Source organism: Micromys minutus, assembly GCF_963924665.1.
Source record: "Micromys minutus genome assembly, chromosome: 1".
NCBI lineage: Eukaryota > Metazoa > Chordata > Mammalia > Rodentia > Muridae > Micromys > Micromys minutus.
The window spans coordinates 85,541,919-85,564,702 of NC_137969.1; the positions used below are offsets into that span (position 1 = coordinate 85,541,919).

Here is a 22,784-nt window from a genome sequence, read left to right on the forward strand (position 1 = left end):
AAATTTAAAAAAACTTATAGAACAGCGGGATAACATGATAAAAAATGTTTGAGGGACAGGAGATTATTCTAATGGCACTCTGCAGAGTAAAGAGGCAGAAGAAAGAACCTAGAGGCTAATTTATCAGACCATTAAGATAATCTAGATACATATTGTCTTTGTAGAAACATCCTGTGCTGGGCTGTGTCTCAGAGAATGAAAAGATTATTAAAGAGAACATTGTAGATAACTAACCACTACATTTTCTTTCAGCTGTATTTAAACTTGAAACAGATAGAACTGTATGGCCCTTGATAAGAATCTATCGGGGTGGCTTTCTTCTGATTGAATTCCTTTTTCTACTGGGCATCAACACATATGGCTGGAGACAAGCTGGAGTAAATCATGTCCTCATCTTTGAACTTAATCCAAGAAACAATTTGTCTCATCAGCATCTCTTTGAGGTAATAAAGAACAGAGTCTTGCAAACATGTTCTCACTAAGTGAAAGGCCAACTCACTGGGAGTCTCATGAGTGCACTCTCTCTGAGCGGCTGACTCATGGGAGTCTCATAGATGTACTCCACTCTCTGAGTGGCTGCCCTGATGGGTGCTCAAGTCCATCTTTCATTTGAGGATTGTTATTAATCATTTTACTTATCTGTGTTTATTAAAGATTATTCTGTGAAATGATAAGAAGTAACTTTCTCTCTCTTGTGTTCCCTATACTTCATAGATTGCTGGATTCCTGGGGATATTATGGTGCCTGAGCCTTCTGGCATGCTTCTTTGCTCCAATTAGTATCATCCCTATATATGTGTATCCACTTGTCCTCTATGGGTTTATGGTCTTCTTTCTTATCAACCCCACCAAAACTTTCTACTATAAATCCAGATTTTGGCTGCTTAAACTTCTGGTAAGTCTAGAAGGTGTGCACAACATTTTTAGAATAGTGGGTTAGCATTGGCTTCCTCCACTGCCATACATGGCACAGCTTCAGAAGCAGGGTTCACAGTGCACCACCTGAGTGGTGCCCAGCTGTAGGAGCAAGTGCTTTCAATGGATACCAGATAACCCTGAAAGTTTACAACATGGTAGTCCTGCAAAAGTGCTTGATACTTTTTCTCTCCTAAAATGAAGAAACAGAGGATGGCCTTATCAGGCATCAAGGAGAGGAGAGGCCCCTTGGCCCTGTGAAACCTCAGTACCCCAGTGTAGGAGAATGCCAGGGCAGGGAGGTGGGAGGGAGTAGGTGGGTGGGTGAACACTCTCATAGAGGAAGGGGGAGAGGGATGGGAGATGGGGCTTCCACAGGGGTATCTGGGAAAGAGGATAACATTTGAAATATCAGTAAAGAAAATATCCAATAAAAAGGTTTATATTAAAAAATGAAGTATAAAGTAGCCAGATAGTAAATTGATTTTGCACATTATGATTAATTAACCAGTGTAATATGTAGAACTTTTTTTTTCTTTCTAAAGAAAAGAGAGTCAGGCAAAGTGGCATCCTGTAATTCCTTACTTAGGATTTAAAAGCAGAAGGATCAGAAGTCCAAAGTCATTGTACACTGCATTTACCTCAGTATCATCTTAGATAACCTATAACTGTAAAATCCCTATAAAGCGTTTATTTTTTGAAAGATTTGTTTATTTTTACCTCATTCTTCTATGTGGATGCCTACATATATATGTGTGTGTGTGTACCCCATGTGTGGCTGGTATTCATGGAAACTAAAAGAAGGCATTGGATCCCTGGAGTTTGAGTTACAGACAATTGTGAACCACAGGGGGGTACTGGGAACTAAACCCCATACACCACAGAGTAGCAAGTACATTAACTACTGAGCCACCTCTCTAGATTTTTATAAAATTATTTCTAAACGAGGTTTTCTTGGAAGATTCGGAAAGCTTACTGTAATAATATTGCAATAACAGGATGATGTAGATGCGCACCTGTTCCCCAGTGCATACTTTGTTTAAGTAGGAAGCCATGATTTCATGCATGGCTACTTTCTCTGATTAGTAGAATGATCCCTGTTGAGTGGATGTTTATGCCTGGGTCTGTACTGTGTGCTGATAAATGCAGACTGGTTGATTTAGTAGGTTGGAGTGATGTATAGGAAGGATTAACTTCCTAGAAGTAGTGAGACTTAGAAAGAAACAGTAGTTTGTTGCTTTTGTAATATTGTTATTAAAACACAAGTGTTATTGTGTATAGGTCACTTAAAACCAGTTGACCTATTTATTTTATTCAAACTTCACTGATAAAATTAGTCCCTACAATGTATGTCAGAGAATTAATAGAATGTTTTTACTGTAGTTATATTTTTTTGAAAATGTTTTTTAAAGACTTCTCCTAAAATAAAATTTTTATTTCTCTTGTTTTTTATCTCAATTTTTACTGTGGTCTTAATAGTAAAGACTGTTCACCATTTATATTCATAGATATATGGGAATCTTTGAAATTGATATATGCTACCTTACCCCCCCCCAAAAAAAAGCTTAAGGACCTTAAGTGCTAACTCCCCACAACGTTAGTATTTCTAATCTAGTGCAGTCTGTTTATACTCAGTAGGTCTTTTGTCCTCTTTCCTATCTCTGTATTTGCTTCAATTAGAAATGCAATTAGAAAGTACAAGCAAAGCCCGAGATTTTCCAGTAGTAACATTACCTTTTCTTTCTAATAAGCTAACTAAAGTTTCAAAATAGAGTCCTTAGTTATATCATGTAGAGATCAGTTTGTTTTGTTTTGTTTTGTTTTGTTTTGTAGTGGTGGTAGCTGTTGTTGTTTTTCAAGACAGAGTATCTCAGTGTGGCCCTGGTTGTCCTGGAATCGATCTGCAGAACAGGCTAGTCTTGAACTCCCCTAAATCTGCCTCCCTATGCCTTCCAAGTGCTGGGACTAAAGGCATGTGTCACTACCACCTGGATACAGATCAGTTTTTAACCAAATATATATTTTAGTTCTATAGTAAAATTGTGTGTACATGCACAAGGATTTAAGAGGCCTGGAGAGATGGCACTGGCCTCTGTGATTCCAGTTCCAGAGGATCATGGAACCAAGTATATCAGCTCCAGAGACTTGTTATTGTCATTTCCAAATCCAGCTTCAATACAGTATCTGCTATAGATGATACTCAGGATTGATTGATACTATATAGTCATGTATCTCTCTGAAGAGAAATTCTTATAGAATGAATAGAAAGAACCAGCCACTGAGAGGAGGACTGCTATGGATTTCCAGGTTGATTGTGTCTACTAAATGAAAACAGCTATCCATCCAGAGAACTAGGGATTTAAACTCATATTTAAAATTACTAATGTGTCAGAGGAATACATTATTATTATCTTATACATTTTCCTTTGTATAATAAAATCAATGGAGTCTAAGATCAAGATAAAAGCTATGTTTATCCATATTCCTTCAGAATCATCCATGTCCCCTGTACAACTTTATTCCTGATGTTTGCACTAGTGTCTGATCCTGCTCTGTTATGCCAGGATTTTTTTTTGCAATTATAACAGGTTTATACAGAACAAGTTAAGATGAGTTTGTGTTAATGGGAATAACAAAGGACTAGATTTGTAATTGCTCTGAGAAAGTTAAGCATGCACACTTGTAATCCTAGCACCTAGTGAGTAAAGGCAGGAGAATTTCAAGTTAGAGGCCAGCCTGGGCTACAATAGTGAGTTCTGTATCAACCTACTCCCCGCAAGAAAAGAATTGTTTTAAGGATTGAGCAGTACTATTCTAAAACCCTAAGAGAATGTATTGCATGACCTAGTTGCTTAATAGATTTACCATTACTTTCAAAATAGTGTCAGAGAGGTGATTTCTGTGGAAATTACAAGTTGAACAACAATCATTACCATTGCATTAGTGAAATCAATATTATATAGGCTATGGATGCAATTAAGTGGTAGAGTGCATGTCTTATATGTATAAGATCCTGGGTTTGAACCACAATGTTGTAAGAATGGCATTTAGGTCAGAGAATATGATGTGCCTCAGATGATGTGATCACCTTTCCTGCCTGCCCTCCCCCCCTGATTTTTTTGAGACAGGGTTTCTGTGTAGCCTTGGCTGCTGTAGAACTCACACTGTAGACTAGGCTGGTCAGGAACTCAGAGATCCACTTGCCTCTGAGTCCCTAGTGTTGGGATTCAAGGCATGTGCCACCACAGTCTGGCTTCCTGTCTTTTACAGGCAAAGGAGCTTTATAGTCAGCTGAGTGCCCCCTGTCCAGCCAATGCTCTGTAACCTCTCTGTGCTTCTATCACTTATTTTTTCGTGACAGGGTCTTACCTCAGGCTAGCCTCAAATTTGTTGCAATCCTGCCTCAGCCTTCTAAATGAAAGCTTACAGGAATGAACCAATGTGGCTAGTGTATTCTTCTTGCTTTCTGTTTTTTCCTTACCAACAACCCTTCACTCACCTACTGTTTCCCTTCCAATTTTGCACTCAGCTCTTTCCTACTTTACTACTTAACCCAACCTTGTTGTCTGAGTGATGTGTATATATGTCTGTAATTTATTGGTTTTCTGCAGTCACTCTGAATGGTCAGTCTTGAACTAGAGAACTGTTTCTATGTTTTCTCATTTTTCTTTCTTTCTTTCTTTCTCTTTTTTTTTTTTTTTTCTCAGTTTCGAGTATTTACTGCTCCCTTCCATAAGGTAGGCTTTGCTGATTTCTGGCTGGCCGATCAGCTGAACAGCCTGTCAGTGATTCTCATGGACCTGGAATATATGATCTGCTTCTACAGTTTTGAGCTTAAATGGGATGAGAATAAGGGCCTGTTGCCAAATGATCCACAAGGTATGGTATGGTTTTGTATTCACACTACTGAATTGCCAGCATAAACCAAGAACTATTGGGAACGAGAAGTACGACAGTTAAGGTCATGATGAAAACTCATCCAGTAGCATTACACATGTAATTAAATGTGCTTAGCATTTGGTTAGCAATCTCCTTATCTGAAATCATTTGACTTTTAAGTTGTATTAGGGTTTTAGTCAACCACTTGCCAAGAAAATTTACGACTTCCACTTCAAGAATTTTGCAGTTGTCTCTCAGCGTTCATATGTGTTGGTAGCTGTATCACAACTGCTAGAGTGCCAGCAATTTGTCCTCATAGAAATGCTCAGGATGCCATTGTAGGTGCCAGTGATCAGACAACTGATTGCTTAGAATCAGGTCAAGTACCTCGAGAACATCCTGGTCAATACAGAAGTCTTGATCTTCTTCTGGCTCTTTACCCATGCATGGGTAATGCCAAGTTTGTGTAGTTAGGAAATTTGCATTCATGGCAAAGATGTAATGGAGACATATTATAGTATGTACTCACAAAAGATAATGATATCCCAGCACTGAGGAGGCTGAAACCATAGGATAGTCCCTGGTCAGCCTGGGTATGTAATGAAATCCTGTCTCAAAACAAAAACCACTTCAAAGCAGCAATAAAAAACTAATAGCGAACCATAGGCTTGTTCTTGATTAGAAGGGGGGGGCCACAGAACATATACTCTGGTATGTTTTATAGTAGCTTACCACTTATAACATTGTCTCAGTACCTGTGATATTTCTAGGTTTTCCATATGTTTAAAGTCATAGAACAAAGCATGTGTTTTCTTCCTTTTATTCATAGACTCTTTCTATAGTTTTATTACACATGAAAAATTACACTTGAAACATATTTTCCCAGTAGTCGCCTTGGCTTCTCTCCTTGGCTTCTCAGCCACTAAAGAGCTTGAGCAAGTAGTACCTGAATAGGAGAAAGTGACTGTGAACCCAAGGGTTAGGATTTTCATGGACATGCTGATGGGTAGTTGTACTGTATGACTAAATGGTATGAGCAGTTCATTTTTTTGGATTGTGATTTTTTTCCCCTTCTTTGAAATCTTCACAGAACCAGAATTTTGCCACAAATACTCGTATGGTGTGCGAGCCATTGTTCAGTGCATTCCTGCTTGGCTGCGCTTCATCCAGTGCCTGCGCCGGTACCGTGACACAAGAAGAGCCTTTCCTCATCTAGTAAATGCAGGCAAATACTCCACAACTTTCTTCACCGTGACATTTGCAGCCCTTTACAGCACTCACAAAGGTATGCTGAGGTTTTTACATCTAAACTGTTACTACTTGAATTTGTTTCCCTGCACTTTGCCATCCCTGATGCTGGTTCTGCTGAGGCTCTAGACCCTGGTTATCTAGGTTTAGCTTTGAATACAGTTTTAATCTCATCTCAGTGGATATTTGCAAGTATCATTTACAAGACAATTTACAACTAGTCAGTTGGTAAGAGTTGTGATGCTGTTTGAATCCTGGCTGATGCTCAGTACCTTTAACCTATGGATGCCTTCTGGCAATCAAGTATATTTTTAATCGTTTTCTGACTAGTAAGGATTGTTTCCAGCCCATTTAACTGCAAATTGAGTTCTCTGATCCCTCCAGTTTCTCGTCTCCATGGCAACCTGCTATTACTTGCTACTGCTCTTCTGTTAAAAAGGGGGAAAAAGCTTTTAAGTTCAGAGCCACATGCCGACACTCCTTTTGAATTTTTAACCTTTCCCTAAGAACTGTCAATCAGTGATTTCCTGTCCTTGTACTAAAATGCACTCCTTCTTTGTCTGCTGAATACACAGTGTCCGCCCACACCTTTGACAGTGCCAAGAGCTGTGACTAATGCAGATTAGTAGAGTACAGATTAGTAGAATGCTTTTATATACTCAGGTAAATTGTTCTCAGTAACCTTTTTTGTGAGTCTGTATTGGGAGATGTATTCAGAAGTACAAACTACTGTTGCTCTATCTTGTGTCTGTTGTCATGTCAGATGAGGGCACTGTTAATACCCTGATATTGGTTCCACTTGAGCATGCACACGATGACATAGATTCTGTGCTTAGAATAATATTGATAAACGTATCCAATGATTTTGCTACCGGGTAGCCATTCCTGTTAAGTGATAGAATTTAATTGAATACCTCAGTGAAGAAAACATTTTTACCGGGCTGTGGGGAATGTGAGCAAAGTTCCTGGCTTGCAGAGAGACAACTAAAGTGTGCAGCTCCCGCTCTGTGGCCCTCGGACTTCTAGGCTCTGGGCAGAGTGAGAAACCAGTAAAGCCGATCCTTTTATTTTTAGCTCAACATATCCCCATGGCTTCCATAATTTTAATTCCTGCTAAGGAATGCCAGTAGTCAGTACCAATATGCACCATGATTTATAAAATTATTATTAGAGAATTTATAAATTTGACAATTGATTTAGTATAAGATATTATATGGCTCTTTTTACTAAATTATCAGAAACATCTGCCTCCCATCTTAGGTAAAAATGAGTATTTGAATATATTATACTAGTAATATGTTCATTAAGAAACTGAAAGTTGCCCAGGCTATTAGTGCTATTGACACAAAATTCAGCACTCACCTCAGGAAATAAGAGATACTTTATTCTTGAACCAAAGCTAAGTGGCAGCAGCTTCAGATTCAAGTTATAACCACTGAAGTGGTTACATGAGATTTTATTAGTTACAGAATAAAGAAAACCATGAATCAAGGTATTTATCACATTGGTGGTGAGCACAAGTAGGCTACAGCAACCAGAGGACACTCTCTATAAGTCTGGGTGTCTGCTTTCAGCTTTTACCTTGGAAAGGGCTAGTGTTCCGCTAAGCATACATTTCAGGGCTATAGTGATAACTCAGTCGGTAAAGTGCCTGCTGTACAAACTTGAGGATGTAAATTTGGTCCCCAACACCTACGTAAAGGTTGTGCATGGCAGCAAGCACCGATAATTCTATATCTGGGAAGACAGACATTGTGACTTGCTTGCCAGTCATTAAGCTCCAGGTTAAATCAGAGACCCTGTCTTACATAAGGTAGAGAATGCCTGGGGAAGACACTGATGCCAAACTTTCCACATACAAAGAATACATTTGACAGATTTTGATAGTCACAAGGATATTCAGACACAAGAGTGGACAGCCTTTAATGGGACAGTGTAAGGTAATCTGATTCTGGTTTTCACAATATCTACAATATTCAACCTTGTAGAATCTTTTTAACACTGGTATGGCTTTTTCCCCCAATGGGAAAAAGCTTGCCTTATTTATTTACAGAGTGAGTTCAGGCCAGCCTAACAACATAGTAAGACACTGTCTCAAAGTAAGAAGTATAATGGACAGAGAATATAGCTTACCTGTCATGCATGGAGCTCTGTGTTCAGTCCTCAGCATAGCATAAGAAAATTACAAAGAAGGCTGGGATAGGCCAGCAAAATGGCTTTACAAGGAAAGGTACCTGCAGCAAAACCTAATAGCCCGAGTTCAGTCCCCGAGTACCCATGGTGGGAGGAGAGAACTGCCTCCTTCAGATTGTTTTCTGATCTCCGTGTTTGTACAGTTGGCATAGGTGGAAATGGATGTTCTGTTCTGTCCCCGGTATCACAGGGGGTTGGGGAATGTGAACAGAAGTTGGACCCAGCATAATTTATCTTTAAATGAACCAGTTCAATACTAGAATATATTTAACTATAGTTTAATGTAGTGCAGTTTTACATTGGTATATTTGATACATTGATGACTTATCTGTTACACATATATGTAAAACTGATAGTAAATTATATTCTTTTCTCCAAAAAAAAAAAAAACCAAAAATATCAGAGTATATCCTTTCACTACAAGGTGCTAAGAGAATTTTTCCCATATCTGTCTTAAAATTATTGAGCTTTGTTTAGCTGCATATACTAAGGAATGGTTAGAATGATAAATTTTATGGGAGTTTGAAACCACATATTTTTGAAAGGCTATTTTGTATAAGTACTGTTTTATATAAGCAGTGTATCAGAACAGCGCACAGCACAAATCTCTCACACATCCTAATAGGCCACAGATGAAAGACGATGACATGTAGCTGGGAATGACCATGAATGTCTGATCCTCCTTCCTCCATCACCCAAGTTCTGGGATTACAGATGTGCGCTGCCCTGCATGGCTCTTTATTTCTATTTTGTGATACCAGGATCATGTTCGGGGGCCCTGAGTGTGTGTTAGGCAGTCACTGTGCCGTGGAGCTCATCCCAGCCTCACCTTGCAGTGTAAGGGAGAAGCAATCCTGTTTCCATACTTCTGTTTGCCCTGACCCCATTTCACGGCTATTTTGTCTCACACATAGCCATATCTTTAAAGTGGAGATAATAATACTTATGTCTATTTACTTCACAGAATTAGTGTAAGAATTGCTCCTGAAATCACAGTATAGACTCTATAGGTGTGCTACATTAATGCATGGAGAGGAAAATGTAGAGACCATTTATTATTTGTGTTGATCATATCCCTAAAGATTTTTTAAAATATTTATGATTGTTGCATATTGAGTACATTAATAACTTGTACCAAAAAGCCTAGAACTTGGGATGACAAAATGTTGACATTTGAAATTGTGATCAGGTTTTATTTCCTTCCTTTTCTTTCTTTAACATAGAGTCTCATGCCAGATGGTGTCAGTGCATGCCTTTAACCCCACCCTTGTCTATAGGCAAGGCTACCCTTGTCTATAAAGTGAGTTCCAGGATAGCCAGAGTTACACAGAAGAACATGTCTTGAAGAAGAAGACAGAGGACAAGGTCTCACTTAAAAATTAAGAAAAGACAAGGCCAGACCACACATAGGTCCAGTTAGCTTCAAATTCATTATGTAGCAAGCATGACTTTGAACATGTTTCCCTCTCCAGTGCTGGGATTACACATGTGCAACAATGCCCAGTTTTATGTGGTGATGGGGCATTAAACTCAGGGCTTCAGTATGCTAGGCAAGCATTCTACCAACTGAGCCATACTCTCAGCCCTATGTTATGAAGTTTTCTTGGACAGTGTCCTAAAAAAAACAAAGACTTTAGAAATAATTACCGAGTAAAAGAATCAAATCAAAATGACTAATAATGTAAATACTTTTCTACTGAGTGTGAGAAGAGTAAAAGATCATGACATAACCTTGTTCAGACTCTGATGTGATTCTTTTCAAAGAACTAGCCTGCCAGGGTTACCATAGTAACAACAGCATTATATTAAGTGCACTTTCAAAATCGTTACTGAGGTTGTTTTTATTTTATGCTGTAAGAGAGGTATATGCATTAACTCTGCACCTAGAATCATTTTTAGGTGAGGATTTAGGCAGCCTGTTTTAAGAAGATTAATCATGATAATATTTCAGTTTGGTCTCTTTTGTTATATTAAAAAAGACATTTGAAATAATTCAGTACATTTATTTTCTATCATTTTTGATTTTTGGAGACAAAAAGGAATTCAGCTAGCAGCTAATCTTTGTGTTTAAAGATTCATATTTCATCACATGAGCACATTTGAAACAACTCCTACAAGTGTTTTCTTGGATTGGAGGGTATGGAAAGTATTTTACATAGGTTCTGGTTTCCTCAAGGTTTCTTTGCTTTGCAAAGAAAGATATTTGGGAAGTACAGTAGCAGAAAGGTTTGATGTTATTGCTTCTAGCAAATTGTAATAAGAGAATGTTTCATCAGATTGTATGGCATTTGTAGCTTCTGACATTCTGCAATACACATATATTTCTAATGGAGTTAGAACCTTACTGTTCACATAAATATAGGAATTGGCCAGGGTGGGGAGGGAGCTTTACAGGTCACGTTTCCTGAGACTTCTTTGGGTGAGCACAGGGTTTGCTATTAATTTTTTTGAAGGTAGTTGTCTGTAGAGCTCCCTCACATCCATGTTAATTGTTGCCCCATCTCATCTGGGTCCCTTTGTGATTTCTGAAGGCCAATCCTCTCTGAGATGTCTTCTCAGCTCCAGTCAGTATCTTTGCAGCGGTAGCTGCTTCGTTATTTTGAGTGAGCACACACAATCCTGAAGTGCTGCTTCTCAGGGGTTCATCCAGTTGTTACTCTCTTTCTGCCCTGAATAATAGGCTTCTAGTCTACATTTTAATCTGCTTGTACTATAATAGGAATGGTAATTGTGGTTTTTAGTTCTCTAGGGAAATTTTTGTTCTATTATCTTTAAAAGATATATGTTCTATTAACAAAAAAAAAAAACTCATTTGGATAAATGTTCTAATTTTTGCCTTACTACTGAAAGTAACTCTTTTGGAAGTTAATATAATCTGTTGTGATGTCTTCACAGGGGAAGAAACTGTTTTACAATTTATCTTGACAAAATTGGCTAAAGACCTGTTGAACCAGAAAACCAAAATATAAATATACTGTTTTTTTCCTAATTAGTAATTACCACTTTCCGCTGTTATTGTGCTGATTTCCAAATGGCTATAATTGGTTTTATATATAAACTCATGTATAAATAAATTATTTCTCTATATTAATATTAAATTATAGCTTTGAAAAAAATTAAACCTTTACCTTCTTTGTCACTGAAGACTTTGTAAAAAGTAACACCCACATTGACACCATAATTACATTTTGGTTCTTTTCTCTTATCACATTGGTTTTCTTACTTGTTCTTACAATAAAACCGCCATTTCAACTGGATGATGGTGGTGCATAGCTTTGATAACACTTGGGAGGCAGAGGCAGTTGGATCTGAGTTCAAGGCCAGCCTGGTCTACAGAGTGAGTTCCAGGACAGCCAGGGCTACACAAAGAAAGCCTGTCTTAAAAACAAACATACAAAACAAAAAAAGAAAAACAGCATTTCTACAGAAGTTTGGTTGCTATAGTAATATAAAATAGTTTAAAGATTGTACAGTATCTGTAAAACTTTGTTGCTCAGAAGTTTGTTGATGCTTAAAGGAAGCAAAGGTAATAATTACTTGAATTCAACTTATACAACAAACAATGTCTGATTGGAGAGAAAGTTTAGACTTGGTAGAATTTTAAATTGTTCTTTTAGTCTATATATATATATATATATATATATATATATATATATATATATATATATATAACTTTATATTGATGCTATTAGCAAGAACAAATGAATTTATTGTATTTATATTTTTAGCCAAAAAATAAAAGGCAGAAACAGTGAGCAGACAAATAGACCATAAGGCCTTATTTCTACTATATGTGGTACTCTGGGAACAGAGGAGTTTGTATATAAATCTCTTCCAGCTGTTTTTATAGTTCACCATAGTAATACTCATCAGCTGTTATTGCCACATATAAATCCACCCAAAATTTGGTAATTTAAATAGCTGTAATTTGTTCTTACTAGAGCCTCTTTGAGTCAGCTGGAAACTGACTGGTGTAGGTTGAGCTCACCTAGTAGAACTGTTTCTGCCCTATTTTATCTGTGCTTAGCTCTTACTGTCAGTTGGGAGGGGGCTGTTCCATGTATGTTATTCTGGAGTCCCACCTCACCTTGCTAAGAGAAGCTCCTCACATGGCACTGAGGAAAGCAAGTCCTATTGCACAAATGCAATTAAGCCTCTTTTCTTGCTGCCTAAGAAAATCACACAGCAGGTCCAAAGGAAGCCTGTCCTGTCTAACACTAAAGCCAATCACCAAACCCAACATCACTGAGGCAAGGAATACTCTTGCCTTAGAAATGGATAGTTGAAGGGAATGATTTCAACTGCATCCTGACCACTACATGGAAAACAGTTCAAATTGACTCCTTAATTGGCAAAGGACCTAAACATAATTTTGTAGAATACACACATCAACAGTGTTTCATTTGACTAGTAGCAGAGTAATGCAAGTTAAAGTACTATTTGCTGAGTGATGGTGCTCATGGAAATAAAGAAAGGTACAGGGTGGTGATCATTAGTTCTCAGGCAATTGTTACTTTGTTTAAGAGTCTTAAGAATGTATCTTTTAGCCAGGTGTAGTAGTTCATGTCTTTAATCCCAGCACTTAAGAGGCAGAGGCAGGCACATCTCTGAGATGGAGGCCAGTCTGGTCTACAGAATGAGTTTGACACAGAGAAACCCTGCTTCAGAAAACCAAAATATATATCTTTTGTTCTAGTAAATCTCTTTCCATAACTAGAATAAGTAGAGAACGTGGGGAAAATTAAGACATGCTTATGGCATTCTATAGTAAGAAAATAAAAGAGTGTAACAAGTTTACAATAGATTTAGCAGCTGCAGTACATGAAACATTATATGGTAGCCCACCAAAGGATAATGTCATCACCTGCAAGGAGTAGGTGAAGGATAGTTAGTAAGACTATTACAATGTAAAAGCCAGGTATGCTGACACCTGCAGTACCCCAGTACTGAGCAGGTAGAAGCAGGGAGATCAATGGAACTTGGTCATTCCTAGTTGTCAAGTTAAAGGGTAGGAGAGACCGGATCTCAGTAGGGTAAAGAAAGATGGATGTCCCTGGGGAAGGACCTCTAACATTCTCCTCTGGCCTCCATGCACACAGCAGAAGCACAAAAAGAATGCTGATACCAAATGTGATATTTATTGGACGTGTACTAATTAGCTTTGTGCAGAGGAGTCCTGGATATGAAAATCAGAGCTAAGCAGGTCTTAAGGTGGCATTTTATTGAGAAACATTGCAGTTGAGGAAAAGGGATCATTATTCTTTCTGTGTTTGTAAGTGCACTTACATCATGAACAAAGAAATAAGGGTTTATAGCCAAGAAGTTCGGTAAGAACAGGAAATTACTAAAAGAAAACATTGGATTAGACACGGTGGATTCTTACTGACAGGATTCTTACTGAAGAAAGATGTAGGTGCTCCAATGTCTGTTGGATTTTCACAGTCTAAACTTACTTAGCAAGATGCTTGTTATGGCTAGGTGATATAGACCCCATGTGTAAACCACAAGTGCTAGAATTGAGGCCTAGAGAGGTTAAAGAATCTAAGCAAGTCAAAGAGAGAGTCTTTGATAGAGACAACCACTCGGTCTTCATTTTATAGGAAAGGAAATTAAAGCAGTGGTTCAGATATTTGCCCAAGCCCTCCAGATAGGAAATAGAAGAGCTGAAGGTATGAATATGCATAAAAGACCGTACTTCCAAAATCCACTACCAAGTGGATGACAGTGCTTGAATTCACGTCAGCATCTTGTGATTATTTGATGTGCTATTCTTCCTTCTAAGCTTGCAGAACGCTCTGAGTACTTCCCAGTGACACCATGTTAAAATCTAGGTAAACAAAACAGAACCAATGTGCTGTCATTCCATGAGACAGAGCAGTGTGTGAGAAAGCACAGAAGTACAGTGAGCAAGAATAATGCAAGCTATGTTTATCAGAAGATACACCCATTTCCTCCTTCCTTGTTCTAATTGATACATCCACTGAATGCAAAGCCAAGAAGGTGCCAGAGCATTGGTTCAAGCAGTATGGAATCAGCTCCAATATGAAAATAAGTTCTCCCTCTGCCAGAAAATAAGTTACCTCTGAGTTAGAGGAAAACAGAAACATTAATGCTATTTCAACTAGGGAATGATTTAGCTAGCATGTTTAATTTGCTTAGCATTATGTTTTTTTTAATTTTTACTTCGTTATTATTGTATATGTAATGGGGGTGCATGCATGCCATTGTGTGCATGTGATGTGAGAAGACAACTTTGTGCAGTTTGATTTAACCCCCCTTTATGTGGGGTCTGAGCATCAAGTTCAGCCAGTGAGGCTTTCACAGCAAGTGCTTTTGCCTATGAAGTACCTTACTGGCCAGAGCTGTGTTCTTTTTTGTGGCCTTAAATCTACTTCTTAAGAAATATCAGGGGGCTAGAAAGATGGCTTAATTGTTAAGAGCACTGGTTGCTTTTCCATTGGACCCTGGTTTGATTCCCAGCCATCTATATGGCCTCCTAACACTCTGTAGCTCCAGTTCCAGGGGATTCTATGTCCTAGCCTCCAGGGCACCAGGCACACAGCTGATGGACAGACATTCAAGCAGATGAAACACAGATCCACATAAACCAACCACAACAAAAGATATATATGCACATTGGTGTGAAGGTGTCAGATTCTTCTGGAACTGGAGTTTCAGATAGTTGTGAGGTGCCATGTGAGTGTTAGGAACTAAACCCATGTCCTCCAGAGGAACAGCCAGTGCTCTTAACATCTGAGCCATCTGTCCAGCCCCAAATAAAATATATTTTAAAGGAAGTGTTAGAAAAATTAGGAAGTTAGCTATTGTAGGTTTATGATTGGACATTGGAGAGGTAGGTGGGGAAAGAGGCTGGAGGAGCGGAACAGAGGGAGGCAGTAGGCAGAGATTCTAGGAACAAAGATGGAGGCAGATGTGTATGTTTCTCTCGGTGCATCTCTTTATAAATAAGGTTGTTATGAATGGTTTATAAGGGATGAAATTGTACAAGGTCATTTGACTTATCTAGGTTGGCAGCTTATATTATACCTGTTGGATCAGAGTAGTTTGGTGTGTTCTTTGATGTCACTACTTAAATTCAAAAGGTGTGGTGATAGAAAGCATAAAGCCCACCATAAAGCTGGGATGTGTGTGTCTAAGGCTTGGCAAAAACATGCCATGGGGAAGTGAGTGAAAACAACACATGGGGACGGTCATATCCACCTGGGACAGATGCAGCAGGGGCAGTAGAGTGAATCACGCTTGAGTTCTTAGAGGTGTCCTGGAGCGCCAAGATAGAGATCCCCACAGAGCTGTTCCCGCATGGGCCAGCAGAGCACGGGATAAAAGGTTAGCCATCTTTTTAATATTTACAACAACAGGCTATTATTCTAATAAACAAGACATGTCATCTCTTAGAATGTAGTGGACAAAAATGTACACACATAGTACATAAACATGCCGGGGATTTAACCCAGAACCTTGAGCACGCTAAACATATACTTACACTGAGCTGCAACCTTGGCCTCTTCAGTGATACTTTGAATAGGATACAGTATATGATTTTCATCAAAACTTTTTTTTTAAGATTTATTTATTTGTTCTATGTAAGTACACTGTAGCTGTCTTCAGACACACCAGAAGAGGGCATCGGATCTCATTACAGATGGTTGTGAGCCACCATGTGGTTGCTGGGAACTGAATTCAGGACCTCTGGAAAAACAGTCAGTGCTTTTAACCACTGAGCCATCTCTCCAGCCCTCATCAAAACTTAGAAAGAATTTTTGTTTCATACAGTAAAATAGTGCTTCTATTCTATTTAGTGGAAAAGAAAATGAAAATCTACCTGTGGCGTTCCAGTCCCTTCCTGGTCCCCAGATCCATAAGAGTCCCCAAGTTCCATTGTTTGTTCAGCTGTGGGTGTCTGCATCTGAGTCAGCTACTGGGTGGAGCCTCTCAGGGGACAGCCATGCTAGACTCCTGTCTGCAAGTATAACAGCGTATCATTAATGGTGTCAGGGATTGGTGCTTGCCCATGGGATGCATCTCTAGTTGGGCCAGTTATTGGTTGGCCATTCCCTCAGTCTCTGCTCCATCCCCTGTCCCTGCATTTCTTGTCGACAGGGTAAGTTTTAGTTCAAGTTTTGTGGGTGAGTTGGTGTCTCTGTTGTTCCACTGGGGTTCCTGCCTTGGCTACAGGAGGTGGCCTCTTCAGGTATTTTCCTCAATGCTGTGAGTCACACAGCTAATGATGCTCCCATTGATCTTGGGCATCTCCCTTATCCCAGGTCTGTCTCATTTCAGAATTGCTCCCCACCTCCCCACCCCCATCAGCTGAAGATTTTCATTCATTCTCATGGCCAGCTGGCCATCTCTCCTGTCCCTCCCCACACCTGATCCTGAATCCTCCCCATTCCCCTTCCTATCCCCTCTTCCACACAGTTCCCTTTCTCCATCTGCCTCTTAGGACTTTTAAATTCTCCTTCTAAATGAGATGCAAGCATTCTTGATTGTGCCTTCTTTTCTTGTTTAGCTTTTTTGGGTCTATGGAGTAAAGTATGGGTATCCTGTACTTTATGGCTAATATCTACTTATAAGTGAGTACATACCATGCATGTCCTTTTAGGACTGGGTTACCTCACTCAGGATGATATTCTCAAGATCCATCCATTTGCCTGCAAAGTTCATGATGTATTTGCTTTTAATAGCTGAACAGTATGCCTTGTGTAAATGGACCACATTTTCTGTATCCCTCTGATGAGGGAAATCTAGGTCTTCAGTTTCTGACTATTATGAATAAAGCTGCTATAAACATAATTGAGGAAGTGTCTTTGTGGGATGGTAGAGCATTTTGGGTATATGCCCCCAGTTTTCTGAGAAACTGCCAAATTGATTTCCAAAGTGGTCATTCAAATTTGCACTCTCACCACATCCTTGCCAACTGGGTTTTTTTTTTTATTGATCTGAAGATTGAGTCCAGATCTCACACATGCTGAGCATTGCTCTACCACGGAGCTACTCCTTAAGCCCCTATATATAGTTCAAAATTATTTTCCTGCATTATGTTAGGAATATTTTAATGGTACTCCATACTCCTAGGACTTCCTTTTCACTTTAAATATAAGAGGGGCTCAGGGAAGCAGGCTCTGAGGTACAAAAGTGTCTTAAATAGAATTGCTATTTCTCTTCCCCTCCTTTATTCTTAGGCATAGTTAGCCCCATTTTAGTCTCAATTATGTAAGATACAAGTCTTCTGTTACCATAAGGTTGGGAAGTGGCAGAGTCTGGATTCCAACTCTGATCAAAACTAGTTATAGTTTTCTACCTCACATCTCTCTGAATTTTAGTATCTTTAACTGTAAATGAAAGTAAGAATAGTTGCTTTTCATACTTCATTATGAAGATGGTCATCGCCTAAGGAGTGTCATGTGCTAACTAAAGCTCACTGATGATCAGCGACTGATACGATAAAATGTGTCCTGTAAACTCATGTGCACTGAGAATATGGTAAGTCAAAATGTGCTCCACGCACTTAACCAACCACACATCACAGCATGTGCGTGTGCACTGTGGAGGACCAGCTGCTTAAAGTCATGACTCATGACTGGAGCTGTGCCCACTGCTGCTGCCTTTCATTGTGAGACTGCCACACAGCGTATAACTAGTCAAAATGCAAACCATGATTTCTTCTGAGGTCATATGGCTTTTACATTATTATATGTTGCAGATTTTCAGTATATTCATTTCTCAGAGAACAGTAGTAATCTCAAAAATCAGTGGTTTGATCTGGGAGATTATAGGAATAAATGCAGAATTTTTAGGTGCTAATCTCAGGCATAATTCAATTTACTCCAAAGTTTGGACTTTGAAAACAATCTCTGCTCCATTTTACTTTTTATTTAATTTTAGGTTAAAAAGTGGTAATTATCAGAGTAGGACCATCTTTGTGTAAAATGACACCCTTCTCATGGTGTCACTTTAAGCTCCCTTTGGGATTGCTGCATGGTGCTCTGGCTCTCTGCCTTTCACTCATCTTATTTCACTTTTATTCCTCTCATGGCTGTGGCTTTGCAACTCTTAGGAAATTTATTTTTATTTTAAATTCAATAGATGTCATTTCTATAAATGTATTCCATATATTCTGCTTCAAATTTGGCAGCTGTGTAAGAGAGAGACTCCTCTGGTAGAATAGCAATGACTTGATTTTCTGTGATTCTCACCATTACTAAAATGGACTATCAGGGTAAGCCCAGAGAGAATAAGGTGTAATTGCTTGCCTAAAGTGGTGGTAGCAGCATCCTTCCAGTATGTCCCCTGAATACCAATGAAGGAGGAGGGTTTAAAGGAGGAACATTCTTTATTTGGGAAATGGGGAAGATAAAAAATGAAACCCAAATGTAGCACAGGTATATCATTGAAATCTGAGGTAAAACATCACTTACTCTGTGAGGATATTTGTTTACTCTAAAAGTCAGTACATCTGCATGTGTGTCTCCTAGAAGTTTCAGAGAGTAAATGGACTTAGAAAGAGGGAGCTGCTCGAACCATTTTAACAATTGTAATAGGGGGCTGGAAAGATAAATAGCTCAGAGGTTAAGAGCATTGACTGCTCTTCCAAAGGTCCTGAGTTCAAATCCCAGCAACCACAAGGTGGCTCACAGCCATCTGTAATGAGATCCGATGCCCTCTTCTGGTGTGTCTTAAGACAGCTACAGTGTACTTATATATAATAAATAAATAACTCTTTAAAAAGCCAATTAAAGACAAGGAAAAAAATCTCGAAATGCAGGAAGATTAGCACACTGTGTTTTGCTTCAGTATTGATTTGTTTTCCTCTGACAATAATTTATATTTTTTCTTCAGTAACTAATAAAGAGCATCAGCTTTCAGTAATAAGACTTGAGACTACCTATACTCACTTGATAAACATCAATCTGAGACCTGCTAGATATATACCTGTTAACTCTGTGCAAATCCTCACTTACTAGCAAACTAATTAATAGATTATTATTGGAAAAGTTGGAATAATATTTGTAGATTACATGGCTTATCATAAACATTTTATTTTAAATGTTGCTAACATAATTTATCATCAAATATCTTGTCTTTTAGTCTCTATGTTCATCTTATTTTTTTAAATAATGAAGACTGGATTCCATTCCATTACTGAGTTTGCTTTATTTTTGCAAACCTTGGTAGAAAATTGTGAGCGTGTTTTAATGCATCCATGAAGCTGATAATTCATACTACTTGGCTGACCTCTGAACAAATCCAAATATACTTAGATAGTTAATTATGTGTTAGATACTCAGAATTCATATTCAATGTCCTAACATAAAATTCGGACTTTTATGACTGTCTTGGTGCTTATTGCTGTGAAGAGACACCATGATCACAGCAATTCTTATAAAGGAAAACATTTAATTGGGGCTGGCTTACAGTTTCAGAAGTTTAAGCTATTATCATCATGGTGGGAAGCATGGCAGCACACAGGCAGACCGATGCTGGAGACGGAGCTGAGAGTTCTTCATCATGATCCCCAGGCAGCGGAAGGAGACTGTATATTACATTGGACATAGTGTGAACATAGGAGACCTAACAGCCTGTCTCCACAGTGACACACTTTCTCCAACAAGGCCACATCTCTTAATGGTGCCACTCTCTATGGGCCAAACCTATTTAAACCATCACGGTGACTATGATTTAAACCTAAAGATTGTTTTCTATCCAAAAAGAGCCTTTCTGTTCTCTTGTTCTTTTCTTATCTTTCTTTTCTTCCCTCTTTCTTCTTCCTCTTCTCCCTCAGTTTTCTTCTTTTTTTGATAGATCCAATTAGACTCACTTGCCTTTCCCTCCTCCTGACTGTCTAAAAGAAGCTAAGTAAGTGATATGCTGGTGTATATTTACTTAATAAGCCAGCTCTTGGGTAGGAGTATAGACTGGGGACACTGGGTTTTAATGTTTCTTGATTTCCATGATATAAATATTTCTACCAGATCCAATTTTATGCTACTGACTGTTTCATTTGAGTTGAAAACAGATGTACCATAGACCAGCATTATACAGTGTTTCTGTCATGCAGATAGAATGTCTACAACCTCGGAAGGGTAGAGAACAGTTTAACATCATGAAGAAGTGGTAAATTCTGAATGTCTATTATTTTAACATATGCCTAGTTATAAGTTTATATGACTTACCATTTAATAATGATTGTTATATATCTTATGATATAACATACAAACAGTTATATAGCTTATGAGCTAAGACATACTGACTCCAGTTGTTCTAGACCTGCAAGTATCAGTTCTTTTCTGACTATGCAATTCTGGTATCAATAAATGTCTAAGCATGTCATTTCAAGTTCTTATAAACTGTCTTATGTACTGTCTTAGGTCTTACAAACCCTAAATGTAAACAACAACTTTTTAAACATAACACACTTTTATACTTAAGCCTTTTCAAAAATGTCTTCAGCCTTAAATGACCTCACTTTATCCTCCTAGCTTTTGCAATACTGTTTATTTCTTTTTCTAGAAATATCGCAAATGCTACGGATGTTCATTTCCTTCTGTGGGAAACTCCCATTCTCCGTGATGTTTTCTCAGTGCCTTGTACTTCATTTGAACTCAGCTGTACTTGTGTAGCAAATGTCCGTCACTCAGTAAATTATCCGTTACCTTTGGATCATTCTATACTCAACTCATTAATAACTTTAAAGTGATTAGTAAATACTTGCTTATTTTGATTGGACAAATTGTAGAGAATGCATGAGACAGTCTGAGAATCTGACCAAAATTTAAAAGTTTTTTAATTTAGACCCCATGCACCATTATTTTTCTGATAATTCAGAACCAGATTATTGGTTATCTAGCCATATCTTGAAACTGGAGAACGTCATGGGAACTCAGGGAGTTACCAAAGGAGGATTTCAGAGAGTAAAACAGGGCTCTTAAAACCAAAATGATTAAACTGTGTAACTATATTTACAAATTATTTTTATCTTGATTTAATGTGCCTTATTGTGTTCTCAGAATAAAGCCAAAAGTTTCCAGCATTAAGATAGATTGTATCTATGGAGGGAAAAAAAGCAAAAGTCACCAAGCTCTATAGCTTGAGGGAAGCTTGTTTCCATAAACATGAAGGGCAAGTGCCTCATCACAGCCTTTGTTGTGTTCTCAGCACTTTCTCTGGAGTTGCCTGTGCTCCTGAACAGTAAGCATTGGCAATCAGATATGTAAATAATGCTCTAAAAAACAACCCAGGTGTTCTTGGGGAGAGAGTGGTGTAGGTTCTTCATAGTGTTTCTGCATTTCCCCCCCTATCTTTTGTCCTAAGCTGCCACCTAATGGAAGAATTTTAAATGACATGTTTAGAGCATCCAAAGAGTTCATTGAGATGTTACAGACTCCTAGTATAAACATTTGTATAATTTTGTATACTATTAGTTCAGTGATTGTTTCTGTACCTCAGAGAAGTCATATTTGTTATTAACCTTTGTTAGACAATGATTCTACTAAGGATGTTTATTTTTAAGTTTGATTTCTTTATGGACATTTTAAGAATCTATCTTTAATTGTTCTTACTTTCTTTTCTTTCCCTTTTTCTCTTCTCTCTTCTTTCTCCAGAACGAGGTCACTCTGACACCATGGTGTTCTTTTACCTGTGGGTCGTCTTTTGTATCATCAGTTCCTGCTATACCCTCATCTGGGATCTCAAGATGGACTGGGGTCTCTTTGATAAGAATGCAGGAGAAAACACTTTCCTCCGGGAAGAAATTGTATACCCTCAAAAAGTATGTATGGAATGTTCACACTTAAGGGAAAAAATTAAAATTTTAGTTAGATATATCTGCAGTTAGGTTATACAGCAGTAATGACCCAAGGTCTAGTTATATTAACTAATATGATTATAAAATAATTATCCAAGCTACCAATCTAGTCCACAAAAAAATTTTTTTTATCTTCTTTTCTATGTGGTAGATGCAGTAGGACATTTTCTAGAAACAAGTGCCATCCCAATTAGGGTGGGAAAAATATACATATAGTATTATGTCTTCTACAATAATATATTATTTTAGGATTTTACTGGCATATTAGAATACAGGGGTATGAGAAGCTGAATTTTAAATTAAAAAACAAAAGTATCTTTATACAAACGATTTAGTAAAGGTAAATACCATGATTAGATATTAAAAATATTAAACAATGAACTGGGAATCTAGCTGTCTCTATCCAGTCCCAGCTGTACTAGCAACTTAAGCCATTTAGACAGTCAGACTGTAGCAGATTCTCAAAGGTAAGGGTGTTAGACTGCATTAGCTCTTGATATGTTCTTTGGCCTAAAGTTCTGCTGTGGATAACATAGAGATTGAGTTAATAATTTTTTAAAGATTTATTTGCTTATTATATATAAGTACCCTGTTGCTGTCTTCAGACACATCAGAAGAAGGCATCAGATCTCATTACAGATGGTTGTGAGCCACCATGTGGTTGCTGGAAATTGAACTCAGGACCTCTGGAAGAGTGGTCAGTGCTCTTAACCACTGAGCCATCT

The 22,784-nt window shown here is 38.2% G+C and overlaps 1 protein-coding gene across 1 annotated transcript in view; it reads left to right on the plus strand.

Annotated features, from left to right (window-relative positions):
* The window catches only part of XPR1 (xenotropic and polytropic retrovirus receptor 1), a 141,703-nt gene that overhangs the window by 108,228 nt on the left and 10,691 nt on the right, over positions 1-22,784 (plus strand). Inside the window, exons 8-12 of the mRNA XM_080908461.1 lie at positions 253-443; positions 715-894; positions 4,622-4,793; positions 5,884-6,078; positions 21,857-22,023. Coding sequence (XP_080764587.1) covers positions 253-443; positions 715-894; positions 4,622-4,793; positions 5,884-6,078; positions 21,857-22,023 — 905 coding nt within the window. The remainder of the gene's footprint in view (positions 1-252; positions 444-714; positions 895-4,621; positions 4,794-5,883; positions 6,079-21,856; positions 22,024-22,784) is intronic.